The sequence below is a fragment of the Diplotaxodon limnothrissa genome, linkage group LG18 (assembly GCF_057381915.1).
Source record: "Diplotaxodon limnothrissa isolate DT_005_m linkage group LG18, D_limnothrissa_male_GT1.1, whole genome shotgun sequence".
NCBI classification, from domain to species: Eukaryota; Metazoa; Chordata; class Actinopteri; order Cichliformes; family Cichlidae; genus Diplotaxodon; species Diplotaxodon limnothrissa.
The window spans coordinates 18,441,484-18,461,940 of NC_140613.1; the positions used below are offsets into that span (position 1 = coordinate 18,441,484).

The window sequence follows — 20,457 nt, forward strand, 5'->3', positions numbered from 1 at the left end:
ATTAGTTCCAGCTATTGTGAATCACTAAAACTATTTTTTCAATGAAACACTCAAATATTAAAATAGTTGTCTGTTTTTAATGGACTTCAGTAGAGGTCAAATACTGTTGGTCAATCTGTAACTTTTTTTATAATGAAAACTCTGAGCTGTGACTCAGATCTTAGAAGCAAGAGATTTGTTTAGCTGTTCTATAATTTTTTATGGAAAATCAGCTATTTTAGGAAACCATATCTAACATACACCATACTGCCAAAAGTCTAGCTGCACGCTCACATGAACTTGAGTGTCGTCCCATTCTTAATCCATAGGGTTTAATATGATGTCGGTCCACCCTTTGCAGCTATAACGGCTTCACCGCTTCTGGGAAAGCTTTCCACAAGGTTTAGAGGTGTTTATGGGAATTTTTGACCATTCTTCCAGAAACACAGCAATGAGGTAAGACGCTGATGTTGGAAAAGAAGGCCTGACTTGCAGTTTCTGCTCTAATTCATCTCAAAGATGTTCTGTCAGGTTGAGGTCAGGACTCTGTGCAGGCCAGTCAAGTTCTTCTACATCCATGTCTTTAATGACCTTGCATTGTACACTGGTGTGCAGCCATGTTGGAACAGGAAGGGGCCATCCCCAAACTGTTCCCACAAAACTGGGAGCATACAATTGTCCAAAATGTCTTGGTATACTGAAGCATTAAGAGTTCTTGTCACTGGGACTCACCGAGCTCCATAGCTTTATAAATGCTTGTAGAAGCAGTCTACAAGCAACAGTTCAAATTCATTCCATCCATTTGAAGTGGAAGTGTTTGGAACATCTGGTTTCAAAGATTTCAACGGGTGAGTGAATACTTTTGGCAATATAATGTACATTTACAGTCCTCTAATTCCCCAAAAGGATTTTACATATATATCTATATGTGTATGTATGTATGTAAATATATTTGATTTTATCTCGTGACCATACAAAATGCACTGAACACACTGTCATATAGACTTGTTTACAACATGTAGAGTCTCCAAAAATAGAATCCATACTTTTGTGCATCATTTTTCTCCAGTGACTTGAAGCACTGCAGGAATAATGCACTTGACATGCGCAATTTTCTGTGACACAGCTGCACTCATCACTTGGAGTTTGTCTTTTTTCAGAAAGCCATCACTGAGGGGGGCATGGTTATCCAGTTTCTTTATGGTTGATGACTGTTGGTTATCATGTTTCAAGGATCCTAGTAGATTCTTAGTGATCTGCCATCCAGGAATGGCAGCAGTAAGCGACTTTATAAAGTTTATAAAGGATCACAAAACACTAAAAAAAAACCTGGTTCTCGATCGTTAGTGGCACAGTTTCCTCATTAACTTGTGTATCTTTTTATTCTTGGTAATGATTATGCTTACCTGCAACTGCCTATTGTCATTATATATCCTGAAAGAAAAACGTGGAACGTCGCTGAATCTGTCGTGCAATTTACCTGCTTAGCTGAAGCTCATTATGGCTTATTCCTTACTGAGCTTTTCTATTGTTTAAAAACTATTAAAAACAAGTTAGCAAGCAACAGTGCTGCGCTGGGCGACATGTTTTGTCAACACTTGTTTGAGAGACTTCTTAAACAGCTCTGTGCTCTCACAGCTCTTCATTTAGCCTTTTTATGTTATACAAAACTGTATATTTAGATTGTGTTGACACAATCTTGGTTTTGTTGTATGAAAAATGCTAGCCCGTCTTTTACTGAGCTTAAAAGTTTCATCGATCCAGCACCTGATGGTGTTTTGTTTCATTCTCTCACTTACTCCATTTTTCCCTTGTTGACTTTAAATTATTTTTCTGTTTAGATTGTGTTCCTTAAACGAGTTACGGCCCCACGTTTCATCGGCTTTTACTTCAAAGCTTTTCCTTTGTGCTGTAATTGCTCTTATCGTATCATTTGCTTAAATTACAGATACATGGCTGTGAGAAAATATTAACATTTCAAGTGTGTGATGAGAGTTTGCCTTTTGCCGAGGGAAGAAAGCAGGTGAATTTGCATATGGTAATAATGTATCTGATTGTTCCTCTCGCATAGCTGTTACTGTAGCTCTGCGTTTGATTTAATGAACTACCAAGGTTGTGCAGGAAAGGAAAAAAAATGAGATGAGCTCTCGTCTTTTGTCTCTCTGTGACCCGGAGATGTGTTTTCTTTTTTTTTCCCATAACAGTTTGTGAATATAATGATTTCCCATTAAGTTTATCAGAAGTGGAGCAATTTATCATCAAGTGTTTCATCAGCACAGAAAAATGTGCCGTGTGTGTTTGTGCCTGTGCCTGCGTGCAGCCGAGCATCAGATGTACAGTGAGAGGAGCCAGGAGATGAATCCTGTGACGTTCCCCTCATTAAACCACAAGCAATTACTCCACCATGACGGTGCAATCAGTGAGGCTGGGTCAATGCGCGCACACACACACACACACTCATACACACACATAGAGCGGGAAAAGAGATTGTATTGACACAAATAAGACGATGGATTTAAGGGAAAATGACCAGTGGAAGTTTTATTTGACAAAATTAGACGTCTCGCAACTTCTCGCTCACCAGCACACATCCCAGCATGCAACTGCAACAACACAAATGAGCAACCATGCTGCTCGCCCTGCTCAGGTAGCTTTGATGTTGCTGCTTTCATCTCTGCCCTTTTGAAATGGCTATCTTTTGGCTTTTTGCACTTTCACTCTTTTCTCTCATCTAATTCCCTTGAACATTAAAAATCACCAAGCAAGTGAGTGTGAGTCCAGATATGGATGCCCTACAATTGTAGCTCTGAGAGTCCATTCAGTATTATTTATGACTGTATCAGTTTTGTTCTGAAAGTAAATCTCAACCCTGAAATTTAATGCATGTCTTTTAATCATTTGGTTGGCTGAGGGTTTTTTATTTTATTTTATGTAACTCTTTGAATCCTGTCCCACGGCTGCTTTGTAACACTCGCCAACTGCCAGCTTCCCTCCTTTTTACACTGCCCTGCATTGATCTGTTTTCCTCAGATGTTAATCCCACAATATAAAACTTTGATTTGCTCAATAGCATCCAAAGATCAGAGCTAAAAGGACTTCTGTCTTTCTGTTTTCCTCCATCTTATGAGTGATGTGAGGCTTAAATTTCACTGAAGAGGGTACAGCTGACAGGCTAGTCACACCATCACGACCTGAACTATAGACATCAGACAGTCTTGCGTTCATCTGCTTCATACTGGCACCTGTTGAAGCGGTGAAATCACAGTTTATAGACAGAGGTTTTTAAGTGTCCCACGCTCATCTGACAGCGATGCGTCTAAATTCCTTCAGGCGATGCCTCTGTGGGTGCCAGAGGCTTAAATCAGCAGTATAACCAGCAATTTAGCTCAATCCCGGCCGACCCCCTGCAGACAGCGCGGAGTTCTCAATGAGCAAGGCGGGAGGCGGGGGAGTCATCAGCTGGCATCTACATATGTTTTTAGCAATGTATGTGTGCCTGCAGGGCCAAAGCCGATTCCAGCGCCTTGATTAGCAACAGAAATGGTTTCATGCTGGGCTGAAGAGGAACCCAGTGTGAACTATAATGAGGGAGATTTCTTTTAACACTCGTGCATTAAGCAGGTGTTGACTGAGAGTGTATCAGCTTGGATTAAGATAATGTTGTGTTGTTATTACAAAAAAAAACCTCTTACATTTTTGGCTTAAAGATTTCTTTTTTTTTTAATGCAAAAGTACAAGAAATATTAATGATGATGGCTACTCTTTCACCTTTTTTTGTCCAGGTCTTCATATTCGAAAACAACATCTACTACAGAACGACTGTAGAGAGTCGAGCGATCCGCCTGGTGTCCACTGGCAAAGAAGGAGTTGTCTTCAATGGCCTCACTGACTGGCTGTATGAGGGTAAGATGACTTAAAAAAAAAAAAAAGGTCGTACCAAAATACAACAACGCTTGAAATAATATTGAGTCCTTTATGTTGCAAATGCTGGAATTTTCTTCAGAGTTCAGATCAAAGACGGATTTCTTTCATCTTTAACGAGTGGTTGAAGTTGAACTCAATTATGGATTCTGAGAATGAATTGCAAGGGCTCAGTGCACATCTCATTTCGAAACCAGGCCAGCTAATATGTTATTATAAAGTCTCTGCTTTTCAGGAAGGTTTTCTACAACATTTCAGATGCTGGGTATGGGGATTTTGTCCCAGTGAGCCACAGGGGCTTTAGTGAGGTTGGACTGTGATGTTGACTGCATTTGAATTGATTTTAACAGCCCAGTGTTGTTGCATGGGGTTTAGGTGAGGAATCTGTAGAGGTCTGTCCAGCTTTTTCTCTTTCTCACATTGAGGATTTGTTGCGCCAAGAGCATAGACTGAATAGAAAAGATGGACATAGTCACTGTAATGCCGTCCCCTGATTTCTGGATTATTTTTAAAATGTCTGAGAAATTCTGTCTTCAGTGCGATTTGGATTTTTAAAAATCAGACATGGACATATTCTGTTGATAGGGTAGCATAAGGACAGTTTTAACTAATGCAAGTGTTGCCCAGTTAGCTTGTTCAGCAAGGTCCATTAGAGACATAAAATGTGGTCACCCGCTAGCAAATAAGCCTAAAACAAAACCTACTTACTAGAAAAATCATCCGGCTCTGTGTCTGAAAAGAGCCGAATGGTGAACAGAACAAAATACCACCTAGCTGTCACTCACAGTGGCCAAACATGTAATATTACACGTGTTTAAGAAAATTAATCACCCTCTGTAAAATTGTCTTGACACGTAAGCACAGCCCATGATTCAATAGCTTGAAGAAAGAGCTTTAGCCCCAATATGTTTCTGTAAATTTATCATTTTCTTGCAATGTTGTGCAATATTAGGTTGTTTCAGTTCGCTGAGGTTTGCTGGTATTAGTTTATGCACAGCTCTCTTACAGCCCTGCCACAGCATTTCAATCAGGCTGAGGTCTCGACTTTGATTCGGCCATTGCAGCACCTTGGGTTTTTTTTCTTAATCAGCCCTTTTGTTGCAGATTTACTGCTCGTGCTTGTTGTGTTGCATGACCAAATTCTGGCCAAGCTTCAGCTGTTGGACAGATATCTTCAGATTTGACAACATTTTGCTATACAGAGAGGCTTGTGGTCAACTCAGTGACTGCAAGATGCCCTGTGGCTGCAATTGACAGTTAGTATGAGGTGTTTGTGCTGATATGCTGTGTTTGGTTTTTGCAGTACACGGTGCTGTGCATTATGGCCAGACATCTGCACTTTGGTCTCATCTGTCAAAAGGACATTGTTCCAGAAATCTGGGGGTTTTGCTCAGATGCACTTTTGCAAACCTAAGCTGGTCTGCCATGTTCTTTTTAAAGAGAAGAGGCTTTGACCTTTCCGAAGATAACCATTCGATCTTTATCTATTTGTACTGTCAGAAACTTTAACTTTTAACATGCTAGCTGAGGCCCTTAGAATCTGAGATTTAGCTCTTGGTTTTTTGCAGTTTCTCTGAGCTTGGTATAGCGTGACTTTGGGGTGAATTTGCTGAAAATTCCACTGCTGGGAAGATTGTGGCATTGTGTTGAGAGTTGCTGCTGATCATTTAATCAATTTCATTTGATTAGCAGCATCTAGCTGCTACTTACCCTCATATTTCCCATAGAGGTAGTATGGATGTACTTAATTCAAGTAGCTATAGAGACCATTTAACAGCCTTTAAACATGTTCATTTTTGCTTTAAAGATTGTCATGTTAATAGTCTGCACCCTACTGTACTACTGTAGGGTATGCATGTCTACTACTGTACTAGTAGTACAGTAGTACTACTAGTACTTTCTTCCTGTTGGGAGTTTTTCTGTCACCACTGTCACCAAAGTACTTGCTCAAGTCAATCGTATGATTGTCGGTGTTTCCTCCATTTCTATGTATTATTGCAGGGTCTTTACTTTACAATATAAAGCACATTGAAGCAACTGTTGTTGTGATTTGGTGCTGTATAAATAAAATTGAAGTGAACTGAATTGTAGCATCTAGATTTCCTCTTAAATCTTCTTTAGTTGTTTTTTGGACTGTTGGATACAGTAGAAATAAGCCATAAATACTTCCACCTCCAGTGTTATCACGTTGAAGTCATAATAACAACATGTGCATTTACTTCCAGTTGTGTTTCTATCCAGCCGGTGAAGGCAAGTTTATTATTCACTTGTTTTTGGGGGTTTTTCTTTACTGAAATCCAAATATCTTTCTTTTTAGCATCTATGTGCTCTGTTGGGTTCACCAGCTAATTCAGTTGCCAGCTGTGTCTTCTGTTTGATGCTACAGGTAGTGTTGCCCACGGAAGATTTATAGAGCTTTTTTCGCTCCCAACAGCTGCTTGCCACATCTGGGTATGCACTCATTATGTTCACCAGGTAGTCACTAACTTCATCTACCTGCTGTTTGTTGCTGGGTGTTAGTTTGTGAGGTTGTTTTGTGTATTTTCCCAGCCTGCCGCCTGAACAACACAAGAATGAAAGTAAACTTTAGGTCAGCGGCTTCAAGAAACTTTTTAATATGTACTGCATTTCGACGGCTACACTTGAAAACCATTTTAATCCAGTCTTTTGACACCTGCCTCTCCCTACGGCGTGTTGTGTATTTGTGTGCGTGATTCCATTTGAAAGCACGCAGCTGGCTACATCTCAGCGCACCTCCTCCTTTAGTCTTCGCATAGCTTGCGTTTGCGTTCTGGCAATTTTAATTAATTCATGTTTGCAGCGCTGCAATCTCACTCAGCAGATGTTCAAAAGCCAACATATTTGCGATTTAATATGAGACATTTCCCGATTACAGCATATGTGGGACAGACATTGTAATTACATACCTCTTGATTACGGTTTTGTTTACAGATGCATTGTCATGTTTGAGAATAATCTTTTGAAGTTTGAAGGTAATTTTATTTAGACTTCTGCATTGTTATTTCTATTAATTGTGGATTTATTGCGGGGGAGGAGGGGCCGGGATAATAATGCAGGGCAAATATAATTACAAAATGCCAATTATTACGAGAGAAATTCTGTTACAGTGCATGAACTGCTTCAGGGTCGGCTCTAATCGGTTTTTCATTAATGGGATTATTTCTTTGTTGGAGACACAGAACATGACATGAAAGAAGTAATCCATTACCAGAGCCGAAGCAAGATTTGCCTGCTGTGTTTTCCTGCTGTGTTGTAAGGATTTATCTGCGGATAACACACTGTCTCACAAAAACAGAGACGATGCAGCTTATGTATATTTTCCACGCATTTCTTGGAGTGTTCACAGTGCACACTGTGCTCTTCAGGTCAGAAGGATTTGGCAGAAGTTGTATGAATGTGGTTCAAGGTGAGGTTGCCTCATTTCTGGAAGGCTGTACATTCAACTTTAAAATGTTTTTACTGTTTTTTCATTGAATTTACTTATAAGGGCTCAAGGAAATGCTACTCATTTTAAACATCTATTAAGGTGTTTAACTGTATATACATTTTAAATCTCACAGTACTGTGCAAAAGTCTTGAGCCTTCCCTCATTTCTTTATATTTTACTTCCAAGGAGTCAGACTTTTTTGTCATTTATTTAAAAAAAAAAAATTGGTTTTGAGGGACAAATCTCCAGCTTTTCTCATTTTCATAGTTGCATCTATGAAAATGCCAAAGATAACACAGTTTGACAGCCATAAAGTAGTATTTTTTCCCACCAGCAAGGTGATTCCCAAAGAGCTGTTAGCTGGAAACTTGGGATATCTCAGCATGGTGTGCAACATGTCCTTAAAAAGTGCAGGAACAAAAAAGGAGTATATTAAAAAAAACCCTATAAAACAGATGATCAGTAAAATCAGAAGCCTCATCGGGTCTCAGCGGAAAGACGGCTGTCACGAAGGGGGGATAACATGGAGAAAAGGCTGAGGTATATCAAATCACACAAGAACTGGACAAAATCAATAGAAACAGGTCTTATGGAGCCATTCATGCAAATTTTACATTTTTAGTTCAAATCATGAGGAGAGATTCCCAACAGTTAGTGTCTACAGCCAGCAGACACTCACTGCTGTGGATCTTGTCAAAACTGATTACATGGTAAATGATGGACACAGAAAAATGCCATCAAATTATAGATTCACCAACATAATCTGGGAGGCATGTCAATAGCAACAGCTTAATTTTCCAGCATGACAATGACCCTAAACACACGGCCAGAGCAGTAAAAATATTCCCAGTTCTTTGATTGCATTAAAAAAAAAGCAAAAACAAACACATTTGAACACTATCAGTCATGGATTGGCCTCCTCATGGCCTGGATCTCAACATTATTGAAACAATGTTAATCCCAAAGGGGAATTGTATTGTCATAGCAGCGTGTATACAGTAGACGACAAAGCAGTCATATAAAATTAAGTGTTGAACGAGAGATATAAATGGACAAATATAGAGAGTTTAGGCTGTGCGAAAGAATAATGGTGATCACGCCAAAATGCAAAGAAATGAGGGGCTGTGCATCACGCTGAAGAAAACATGCAATTTCTATGTACGAACTATCATATCAAGTGGAATATTTAATGATTCACATTTTTGCTAAAGCATCACAATTCTCTTTTGATTTTCAGACGTAGTTTTGTGGGCTTAAACAGTTCTCAGACAGGAATAATTATGTGTGGGCCTTTGATGCTGATCAATAGTGGTAGGAATAATTCCACACTTGTCATAAGAGAGCATCAACCAACACGAGCTCTACCTTTGATCAGGAGATTAAAGATAGTGAAGTCATGAGATGCTGGAAAGACTTTCACAATGAAGTGAAATTATGAGGTTTAATAAATCGAGCTGCAGGTTTGGGGAGGTGGAATAGATGAGCTCTCGTATGAGTACAGCGCGTGGGTTTGTCTTTTCTCATGTCATTAACGTCTGCAGATCTGTGGAATTTGGTTGAAAATGTGGCGTCTCTTTTGTGACTGGAGGGTTGGCCAGCCGCAACCGAAAGAGAGGGAAACATCAGCTGCACAGTCAACCTCTCCACTGATTTCTCACAGAGAATATGTGAGAAATGGATAACTATCCCATCTTTATGTGGAAACAAATTATAGCATCTATGCAGAGCTTCATAACAGAGGTCTTTTTAGTGCTTTGGCCTTCATAAAACAATAGATTCATTGAATTGTGCTTTTTTAGAGTCTCTGCTGGTTTTATTCGGGCGCTGACCTCGAAAAATCAAGCTGCACTGCAACAAATTACCCTCTGCCATAGAGTGAAAATTCAATCAAATTCTGTGTGAATGGCTTCCTTTGCCAGCTGTGACAGCAAAAAAACAAGATTGGCTAGTTGGAAAACAAAATCAAAATGTCCTCATCAAGGCTGGACTGATCAGTCTGTGTTGGAACATGCTTTTCACAGAGTTCTTCTGCCCCCTGCTGGGTTAAATGCCACCCACAGGCAAAAGAAAACTCTTGGACTGAAATACAAGCAGAGCGAGTATGGAGCCCTTTTCTAATAATCATGTTTTTCTTGTTAAGAAAAGATGTTCACCCCACTGCCCGAATAATTGGGTATATTAACCAGTTTCAAGGAGAATACGCCAGTAATAGACTGAACTACAGTATTTTGCCACGTTTAGAAATGTATATTAATAATATGTTGTTGATTTGTTTTACAGAGGAGATCCTGCAGACCCACATAGCTCACTGGTGGTCTCCAGATGGACTGCGTTTGGCCTACATGACCATCAATGACACGCTGGTGCCAAAAATGGAAGTGCCGTTTTTTACTGGAGCGCCATATCCCGCGAGTCTTGACTATCATTACCCAAAGGCAAGTCCCGACCAGCAAATCTTACAGCTTAACGAATTCATAGTTTTTACAATGAAAATGCAGGTCTATTCAGACTAATTTCTCTCTGCTCATCAGTGATCTGTCCAAAAGATTAATAAACTATGGGCAAAATATTTTGGTCCTTTGAGAAGGAGTCAATGGTTCAAGCCTGTGTCCATGACAGATTTAGAGGAAGAAGTTAATTACGATGCTTAATATGCAGTTCAGGGAGAACATTCATGTAATGTTTCATTTAAGCCCCGTTATCCAAAAAGAGCTTGTGTTTAAAATGAGCCGTTGTTTTAAAGAAACTGATAATAAACTGTGTGACCTAAACGTGCTGAAACAAGACTGAAAGGCACAAACCGAGACTATTCAGTGTGCAAATAAGAAGCCTGTGACTAACAAGCTTGTCGCATCAGAATTATGAGAGATGCCAGTGAACTTCCCTCAAGAGGAATGTGTATGAATGCGAGAGTGAATGAATAGTGGCATTGTAAAGCGCTTTGGGTGCCTTGAAAAGCGCTATATAAATCCAATCCATTATTAAGAGGACAAAAAGATCAGTTATTGAAGCTTCTGACCTTCGGTATCTAATTTCCTTGCAGGCTGGAGAAGAAAACCCTGTAGTGCACCTGTCAGTGGTGAGCCTCCACGGTCCTCTGCACACGGTAGCGATGAAGAAACCTGATGACCCCCGGATAGGGTGAGTGACTGAATCTGAAGGTGCCTCGCTGTGTATAAAGTAACAAGCACCGAGATATATTTTCGTAAAGGAGACAGTGCTGCTTGTCAGAGGTGTCATGTGTTCTCACCTTCTGCTTTTCCAGGAGGGAATATTACATCACCATGGTGAAATGGGCAACCAACACCAAACTGGCTGTCAACTGGCTGAACAGAGCCCAGAACAACTCCATCTTGACACTGTGTGAGGCGACCACTGGAGTCTGCATTAAGGTGAAACAAAGTGTGAAATTAGCTGCCACCCTTTCCCCGTTGTGTTAAAGTATTCCACTTGTGACATTCAGTGTTTTCCTGGGAGAAGACTGGAAATAACCCTGGCTTACATGTTTTTCATGTCGATAAACACAAACACTGTAGTTTATTTTGAATCAAACATCAAACTGCTGCTGCAGATACTCATTAGAGAAAAATAGGTCCTGACAAGGGCACCATTAGTCCTACAAGAGTAAGGTTGCTATGTATAACACATTGTCCAGCTGTGGTGAATATCTTTCACTGTAGCGTGAGACAAGGAGCTTGTGTTCTTGTGAAACAGTCGCTTATTTAAATCCCCATAAAAGTCTTTTTTTTCACTTTACACAATAAGCAATATAGAAAGCAGGCATGTGAAACATTTCATATGGTGGGCTTCATACAACCCATTTTAATCTTGAGTGAAAATCCCCTCTTTGTCAGTCTGAAGACGTTTAACTGTACATTTAATACCATATGTCTCAGTTTTTTTACAGAAAATTACAGAAAAAGTTCATTGATAGTAATTCACATTATTTCCCATACTGAAAAAAGGACGTTTTCTGTTATTGCTTATCTAATTACTTTGATGTAGCTTGAATGCCAATGGTGGCAGTCTTCAGTAAGAAAATATTGTGAGAATACTATTTAAAGTCCAAAAAACATTATCCAGACGCTTCCACCTGGCTAGACTGTAGTCTTGGTCCCCGGGCCTTATGTCTGATACACCTGATGTAGACTGATAGTTATAGAGTGATCTTCAGAAACACTGTGGATGGAGACAACAGTTTCCAGCATTTGGCTGATATTTATGCAAAGATGCTGGTTTCTTTAAGTCGTGTATCACTGTTTTAATTATTCCTGTCCAATCTATTACATAAAACTGAAAGAGAAGCTTCTTCTAGACTCCAGCTGATGTGCACAAACCATAACTTTCATATCACGCATCACAAAGTCACATTGTTCTTGCTTTAGCTCATCAGTTTAAATCCCAGCTGTGATCTGTCAGGTGTTTTGTTTTGTTTTTTTTGGCCACACTTGCATGTATGAGATTGGTATTGAGAGTCTTGTCTGGCACTGTCATATAGACTATAGTTATATATAGCCAACAGCATCAAGTAGAGAGAGACTGTGTTTGTTTGTCTAATTTTTTGGCAAGAATATACAGTGACGTGAAATAGAGATTGTTCACAAGGCTGCACAGTCTTCTGAAAGCTTTCTTTTACACAAATTAAGTACACCCTTATTGCTTCCTTAGGAATTAAGATGGAAACGAGCAGCCAAGTGCCACCGCTCAAATACAGATGATAAATTGATCATCAGCTCCTCTATAAAAGCAGAGGTTTTGGCAGTTTGCTGGTCTGAAGCGTTCAGTTGTGTATTAACAGAGTGCCAAGGAGGACCAACATCAGCAGTGATTTTAGAGAAGTAATTCTTGTTGCTCATCAATCTGGGAAGAGCTATGAGACAATTTGCAAACCATTGTTTGTCCATCATTCTAGAGTAGGAAAGATTATTCACAAATGGAAAACATTCAAGATAGTCACCAGTCTTCTCTAGTGAGGATGTCCCTGCAAATGCATCCCAAGGTCACAGAGAAATGTCAAAAAAATCCAAGAGCTATGTTAAATGTTAAATTTCAAAATGATACAATTAGAAAAAGATGAACAAGTATAGCTTTTCTGCAAGGTTGCAAGAAGAAAATCTCTTCTCTCTAAAAAGAATACGGCTGCACAGCTAGGCTTGCAAAGTTGTATCTGGGATAATGTCCTCCGCACAGTCAAGACCAAAGTGGCCATAATGTTTGACGAAAACCAAACACGACATATCGGCACAAAGAAAGCTTTCACAGGACTGTGCAATCCTGTGAAAGCTTTCTTTTTTACATAACTGTAAATGTAAAACCTTTTGAGATGTATCTTTTCATTTCCCTCCTATTTGCTGAATTAAGCTTTCAGCTCAGATCCTTTTATCTTTTCAGAAACATGAGGATGAGAGTGAGAGTTGGTTGCACCGACAGGTATGTGATGAAAGACGGAGAAGTCTAGTTGGCTAAAAAACAGACTCTTTTTTTTATCCCGTGTGTGCATGAACACGTAAACAGACAAAGATATAAAAAGCCCTGCAGGCACGTTTTTGTAACTTCTCTCCTCTCTTCAGAACGAGCCGCCGCTCTTTTCCAAAGATGGATACAAGTTCTTCTTCACCAGGGCGATCCCTCAGGGTGGCAGAGGAAAGTTTTTCCACATCTCCATGTCCACATCTCTGGTACGTAATGTTAAACCTTTGCTTGTAATATTTTTCCTTCGTCCTGTTGCATGAGTGTCTAATTTGTGTTACTTCCCTTTAGCCCAACACTAGCACAGACATACTTCAGTCCCTAACTTCTGGAGACTGGGATGTGACCAGGATCTTGGCCTACAATCATGAAAGAAACCTCATGTAAGACCTTAAGATGCTTTCACATTTTTAAATGCAGTCCTGGCTCTCTTGTTATCTGACAGCAGTGTTCGGATGATTCACAGTTACTTCCTGAGCACGGAGGATGACCCCAAACGGCGGCACTTGTACAGGTAGCGCTTTAGTTAAAGTCATCTTGGTGATTTTTTTTAAGTGCTGCTTCAAGTGTACATTATTTACTCTGTGCCATCCTGCAGTGCTGACACAATCGCTCCATTCAACCGCTGTTGCTTGTCCTGTGAGTTCAAGTGCGGCTATATGGATGTTTCATTCAGCCACGACATGCAGTACTTCTTGCTCAACTGTAAAGGTGAGCGTCCTTTACCTTGAATCACTTGAGAAATCTTGGACTGAAAGGTTTTACATAACAACACTCCTGACAGCGAAGGCCTCCTGGGAGACTCAGAGAGCGTGTTCAGTAGAAAGTGTAATTGAATTAGTGCTCCATGTCAGGTAGAGAGCTTATATCGAACTGGATGTTAGCAGATAACCTCAAACCACTGCAGGATCCTCCTGATTAGCAGTAAGAATAAACAGCTCGTCTGACTGCCTGCAAACAGTCACGTGAGTACTAACAGAGGCTGTGTGACTTTTGGCGTTTGTAGCATTTATTATGCGAAGAAAGCTCAATGATTAGCTGTTGTTTAGTAGTAGAAGTCTCTTGTGTTCCTTAGAGACACTCCGGCAGAAAAATACAATGACATTTTTTGGCTTCAACACTGGACAACATCATCAAGGTTTCTATGGAAGCTGATTTGTTTAAGGGGATCACATCGGAGAGGAAAAGTGCCAGTGGCTTTCTTCATTAATTGGATCTTTGGAGAATAGCTCCATCGTGAAATAATAAGATACTTCCTCATGGGACAGAGGTAGATTATTAACTGCAGAGCTGGCTGAGAGTGCTGTTTTAAGATTATTCTGCTACAGAGGGTTGGGTTTCAGTGGCTTTATTATTGCCTTCCTGGAGGCATTTCAGCCTTTTATCAGCATCTTGTTATGTGATATTTTATCATGCTTATCCAATAACTTCTATTATTACATTTCCGTTAGCTGATCATTTTTCCCTGCATTGTTCTTTGTAGGACCAGATATACCGAGTGTGGCTGTCTATAGAACTGAGGACAAAGAGAGTAAGTGTACGCCTGCATCGTCTACAACACGTCTACAAATATGTTTAATGATAAATACATTTGGACTTGAGAATTTGTAACAGGTTTTTCTCTTGAACTGCAGAGGTGTTTGACGTGGAGACAAATAAAAGACTAAACAACACACACAACAACATGCAGATGCCCAGAGTGGAGTACAAAACCATTGACATAGAAGGCTACAGTAAGTGTGCCTCTGTGTAACCCAACGTGCACCTAATTATTGTTTTCTAAAGTCACTAAAGATGTATGATGTACAATTATTCACCCCTCGAGAAAGAGTAGTTCAAAGAAGTGATGATGAGTGGTTGTAAAGTCTTGACCACAACTGTACACTGTAATTTGATAAGAAATAGGAAGGTCTGTGTTATAAGATTCCCATTGATCCTGTCTTTTCTGTTCTAGCTCTGACGATGCAGATTCTGAAGCCAGCTGGATTTGTAGAAACTGCTACCTATCCATTACTGCTGCTAGTGTGAGTATAAATATTATGTGTGGTCAGGATGGTTAGAAAAAGAGAAAATACCCAGTGAGTAGCAGTTCACTGGATCAAAATGCCTTGTTGACATCAGATGTCAGGAAACTAGGTCTCGATTTCTGCTGTGACAGAAATCGAGACCAACCCAGTACTAGTACCTAATGAAGTGTCTGGTGAGCATAAGTTCTGCAGTTAAAACTGACTTTACTTAATGTTCAAAGGAGAACTTTAGTGCATCATTTTAGTACTGCACCTTTAGTACTGTATTAAACCCCAAAACATTGGATCCTAGGCCGGCCATGCACGTCATTGTTTTTTTTTACGAGGCCAGTATTCATTTAAATTCTGCCCAAACGATCCCATTTCCCTAGTTTGGAAGTGATTCTTCAGGCTTCAGTCTAGCCGTAAGCATTTAAATCAGACTCTGGGAACAACATGAATGAACAAAACACTGATAACTATTTCAAATGCCTGACTTGTTATAGGATAATAAATAACTTTTCTACATGAGCTAGGTCATTTTTTTTCACCTCAGCTCAAAAGTTTCTTTGCACTACTATTCCACCATTTTTCAGCCTTCATGTCAGTAACAAGACGTTTTGGATATATTAAAAGTGTCCCCGACTTTGCAAGGTGTTCTTTTGTGTGTGTGTGTGTGTGTGTGTGTGTGTGTGTGTGTGTGTGTGTGTGTGTGTGTGTGTGTTTGCATTTCGAGCTGATAAATATTTACCTTTTCAAACTCTTGCCATCAGTTTTTAACAGGAGTCTTTATTCCTTAAAGGTACAGTACATCATTTTAAAAGGAATATTTAACTCATAACTATGCAATGATTAGTGTGTAAGAAGCAAGAAAACTAAGCTTAGCAGTACATTAAAATACATAGCAGTGGGTTTGTGGACGTCACCATGTTGCCCGTCATCTTGAATCCAGTGGACATCCAGTTGACAGGATGGACATATACGTTCCGTCTAATCGCATTTTATGTATGCTGCTAAAGACTAGCCTCATATGTAGTACACTTTATAAGTGACATTTAATTTAAAGATTAGAAATTAGTTCCTTACTGTAACTAACTATGTATAACTATGTATTAATTGCTTTACCTGTATATTTTCATCATCTCTCTCTCATGTCTGACAATTACAGCTTACAACAGCCGAGCAATAACAGCAGCTGCTTATAAGCTAACATTACACCAGCTAATGTTTGACTCAACTGTCCTAAAAACTTTCTCTGTGATAACCAGTTTGATTAAATTCTCAAATCATATGAGCGTTTCATTTTTTAAGTGTCTCGGTCCAACAATGTTAGATAACCTTCAAAGAAAATTTCACTAACACTGGCTAACAGCAGCTAAAACTGGCTAACAGCAGCAAAAACAGCAGCACTTACTAAGAAAAATTAAGGATATCCTCAACAACTCACCTCAGTATCAACAGAAGTTGCAGTGGACTTACAGCCTACACTCACTACAAATGAACAGCAGCCATTGTTGTTTGTCCTACTCTGGCCATGCTAGCTAGCTAGGATTATATGCACTTGAATTGGGAGAGGTACAATAACAGAATACAGTTGACTGCAATCTACTGACATTTAATGGTGAAGAGAAGCAGCTGGAGTGGGAAACAGTTTACCTAAGGCTGAAATAATCCCTATTGATTTTCTATCACTAAATCAAATGTTATTGCTCCAGAATAAAATAATGTGAATGTTGTGCGCTATATTCCACATGTCTAAAAACTGCAATATTTAAATATTTGTGGTCATATTTAAGGGGTTATGGTGTTGTATTGGACTTGTTAAATTCAACAGTGTCCCTTTTATTCTCTTTCGAAGTGTTTTGTAAAAGATCTGATTATTCAAAGTTCCCTTTTCGGAATTAATTTTCTCATTTTTGTGCCAACCAATAATAATACTACTACTACACCAGGCTCTGAGATATTAGTTGAACTTATTGTTTTCCATCACGCTGTGTGCTTCTCTCACAGGGATGGGACCCCCGGCGGGCAGATGGTGACGGAGCAGTTCCAGGTGGACTGGGCCACCGTCCTGGTCAGCAGCTTCAGCACAATTGTTGTCCGCTTTGATGGCCACGGCAGCGGATTTCAGGGCACCAACCTCCTCCACAAGGTCCGCAGGAAACTGGGGAAACTGGAGGAGAGGGACCAGCTGGAGGCACTCAGGTCAGACTCAGAAAAATGAGCAAAAAACTATTTGGTCATTTGGCTTTTGTCACTTTCATTATTGTTGGGGGGGGTTTGTTGTTTTTTTCATTTTCAGGCTGATATCCGAACAGTCTTACATCGATAAGAATCGAATGGGAGTTTATGGAAAGGTAAGAAGACATAACAGTCAGATGCACTGTTAAACCTTTACTCACCTCTGTGCCTTTATAAAAATACAGCCCGCCATGAAATTATTTTCACATACTGTATCTGTGTCTCCCTCTTCTCCAGGCCTATGGTGGTTATTTAGCAACTTTGCTTTTGAGCTCAGAAGAATTTACCCAACTTAAATGTGGAACAGCAGTTTCCCCCATCACAGATTTCGAGCTTTATGGTAAAACTTTACAGTAAATCTTCTGCTAAGTGAGTCTTAGATCTAAAAGGTACCCAATCTTTCTAACCCTGGTTTTCTTTATTGCAAAATGCAGCATCTGCATTTTCGGAGCGATACCTCGGCGCCAAGACAGACTCCCGAGTTTACACAGTAAATTATCCACCCTTTTTTCTCCTCTGCTTCAGAATGCTTAGCTCAGACAATGAGTTGGGGGGTCTTTATAAAAGAACGTGTCAATGACATGGTGGATTTCCTTCTGTCTCTTTCCTCCAGATGGCAAATTTAGCACACAGAGCGGGTCAGCTGCTGGAGAAACAGTACTTAATAATTCACCCGACTGCTGATGGTAGGACCCAGTGCTTTCTTTTTTCTAAATACCACAGTAAATATGTGCGTGCTCAGAGTCTAACTGCAATATCCTCTTCGCCACCACAGAAAAAGTTCACTTCCAGCACACAGCCAAATTCATCAACCATTTAATCAGTGAAAAGGCCAATTACACTCTGCAGGTGAGCCACGGTGTCTGAAATCACTGGTGTGTGTGTGTGTGTGTGTGTGTGTGTGTGTGTGTGTGTGTGTGTGTGTGTGTGTGTGTGTGTGTGTGTGTGTGTGTGTGTGTGTGTGTGTGTGTGTGTGTGTAAATGGCCTGATGTTGTGTGAAGAATGCTCTCAAAATCTCTTGAGAGAAGTAACTAAGAGTTATTTTCATTTCAGATTAATTTGTGTATTATTCTTTCTAATTTTTCCCATTTTAGCTTGACAAATAACTTTTTCTTAGTTTTGCAGATTGAAGAACTGTTCAGTTATTTACATGCAGTTTATGTTTATGCACAGTGTCCCAGTGCACAGTCGGATATTGCTGTTTTGCTGTTTTTTCCCCACAATATCATAATTAGTGTTGTTGTTGTTGTTGCCTGTATACATGCCAGAAAGGCTTTTTAATAAATACAGTGTATAAGGATAAAATAAATAATAAAATCCTCCTGTAATTTTTAGTAATAGCTTCTTGACAAGCCACTGTTTCACTGAGACCATTTCTGGATGAGACTTTGGAGAACAGATACAACAGTAGATGGATCAGCTGAAGGGTCAGATGTGTCGCTCAGGTCCTATGCCGGGTCTTTGCTGGATTTTTTTCCCATGTATTTTTTAGAACATGACTTTCAGATACTGTTTGTCTGCTGTAGACCTCTTTTTTTGTTTGTTTTTTTTAAAGCCTACCACGTCTTCTTTTGTCCTCCACTTCACACAGATATGCCAAGTATTTATCTAACAGCTCTGCCAGTCAAACTGTGTTGTCTTTGATATTTTTCATAGATTGTAATAAAGAAATGCAAACAATTATGGAATTTTGCGACAGGCTGCTATTAACAAAGTGCATAAAGATACCTTTTTATTCTTTGTTAGGCTGTTAACTTTCTGTAAACACGGGTTCATCCCTTGAGTTCGGTGTCTTTTTTATGCTTGAATGATTCATGGTTCAGTGTTAAGTGACTTATCAAACTAAACAACATTACTCTGAAAATGATCAGGTACAAAGACTGCATTGAAAATGATTGAAATGTCCAAGAAAAACTTCTTTTCATCCACTTTTATGTGCATTTGTCACTCTTTTACACTTCAGCGCTATGCTTTAGTATTTTTTTTCTCAGAAAATGCATTTTCATTATCCAATGAAAAAACATTATTAAAAAAAGATAATAATATGATTTTGAGTGAACGACACCAAATCAGCCTCACCGTACTGTCTCTGTTAATTTCTCCATCTTTATCTGCAGATCTATCCAGACGAAGGACACTTCCTACACGGTGAGGGGACACAGCAGCACCTGAGCCAGTCCTTGGTCAACTTCTTCGAGGAGTGTTTCCGGCTACCAGAGATTCTGACAGACGACCAGCAGGAAGAGAACGAGGACAACAGTTAAACTTTGATCCTCTGAGCAGCCCCGGCCAGATACTACAGCACAATATGCAACAGATTTTTTGTTCCATCCCAGTAAATCCGCACCACCTGCTGTCAAATCTGATTTTAGCTCCAATGAAGTGCAGCACCTGCATGTGCAAAAAGGGCCTCTGCCTACATCCCTTCTCCTCATCTCGTGCTGGCTGCTGACAGGGAAACCAGTCAGATAGAGGCTGAATAAATCTCAGATGCGAACAGTCATGTCTCTCTCTGATTAACGGACTAGTGCTCCCTCTGGTGGACTGATAGAGGATCAACAAAGCATCCATTCGGCATTGTGTCTCCATTACAAAACAGGCACATTAATCCAGTGCTTCGTGGCACCAAATATCCCTCACCTGCGACGATAGGCTCATCATGTTGAGATTTAACTTTTAAAAGGCTGCCAGTTTCTCATAACCTTGCCAACTAACTTACTGATTATTGTGTTCATGAGTATGATTATTGGTACTTGTTTCTCAGAATTTCTCTGTTCAGTGTCTTACAGTTGTACCGTGTCGGAGTGGCTGTCTGGCTGCGTCAGTCTTTAGTTGCTTTACGAAACAAAGGCACAATGTTTAACTTGTGTTGTACTCCAAAAAAATGTATCTGTACAAAAATGGTGTGAAACTTTCCTCTTCATATTTCCGAATGAACCCTTTTCTTTTTTCTTTTAGTCACTGTGCCTTACTGTGGGTGACGTGTTCATGTTAGGAGCCCACATGACACTGAAAATGAGCTAATATGGAAAAGGCGTTGTGTGAATCAAGGGGCACATTTAAAACTTAGGAAGAGCTGAATAGAAGATAACTGTACGACTGCTGGGGAGAAGGTGTTACACTAACACAAAACCAACGATATTTAGTTTGCAGTTTCTTGATATTTGCCATCCAAACTGGCGTAGTGGTGAATTAACTATACTGATTTTTATTATTATTTTGTGGTTTACTTTGACGACTTTGTGTGTTCTCTCTCCTCATATCACTTCTGTTGTCAGTGGTTTCTAGTCAGCTGATGTACAAAGTGTATAAAACATCTTGAGTCTTTATGTTGTATGTGCAACTTGTATATAAAGCATTTTGAAACTTATCTTTTCTTTGGCTTAATTCAT

The 20,457-nt window shown here is 39.7% G+C and overlaps 1 protein-coding gene across 1 annotated transcript in view; it reads left to right on the top strand.

The window, feature by feature from the left end:
• Positions 1-19,405, top strand: part of LOC146613413 (A-type potassium channel modulatory protein DPP6-like) — a 96,996-nt gene extending 77,591 nt beyond the window's left edge. Inside the window, exons 8-26 of the mRNA XM_085376979.1 lie at positions 3,762-3,882; positions 9,629-9,783; positions 10,392-10,489; positions 10,614-10,740; positions 12,740-12,778; positions 12,919-13,026; positions 13,109-13,200; positions 13,284-13,331; positions 13,416-13,528; positions 14,301-14,348; positions 14,452-14,550; positions 14,772-14,841; positions 16,834-17,028; positions 17,126-17,180; positions 17,302-17,404; positions 17,499-17,554; positions 17,678-17,750; positions 17,840-17,913; positions 19,183-19,405. Coding sequence (XP_085233105.1) covers positions 3,762-3,882; positions 9,629-9,783; positions 10,392-10,489; positions 10,614-10,740; positions 12,740-12,778; positions 12,919-13,026; positions 13,109-13,200; positions 13,284-13,331; positions 13,416-13,528; positions 14,301-14,348; positions 14,452-14,550; positions 14,772-14,841; positions 16,834-17,028; positions 17,126-17,180; positions 17,302-17,404; positions 17,499-17,554; positions 17,678-17,750; positions 17,840-17,913; positions 19,183-19,329 — 1,821 coding nt within the window. The 3' untranslated portion in view covers positions 19,330-19,405. The remainder of the gene's footprint in view (positions 1-3,761; positions 3,883-9,628; positions 9,784-10,391; positions 10,490-10,613; positions 10,741-12,739; positions 12,779-12,918; positions 13,027-13,108; positions 13,201-13,283; positions 13,332-13,415; positions 13,529-14,300; positions 14,349-14,451; positions 14,551-14,771; positions 14,842-16,833; positions 17,029-17,125; positions 17,181-17,301; positions 17,405-17,498; positions 17,555-17,677; positions 17,751-17,839; positions 17,914-19,182) is intronic.
• The last annotated feature ends 1,052 nt before the right edge of the window (positions 19,406-20,457 follow it).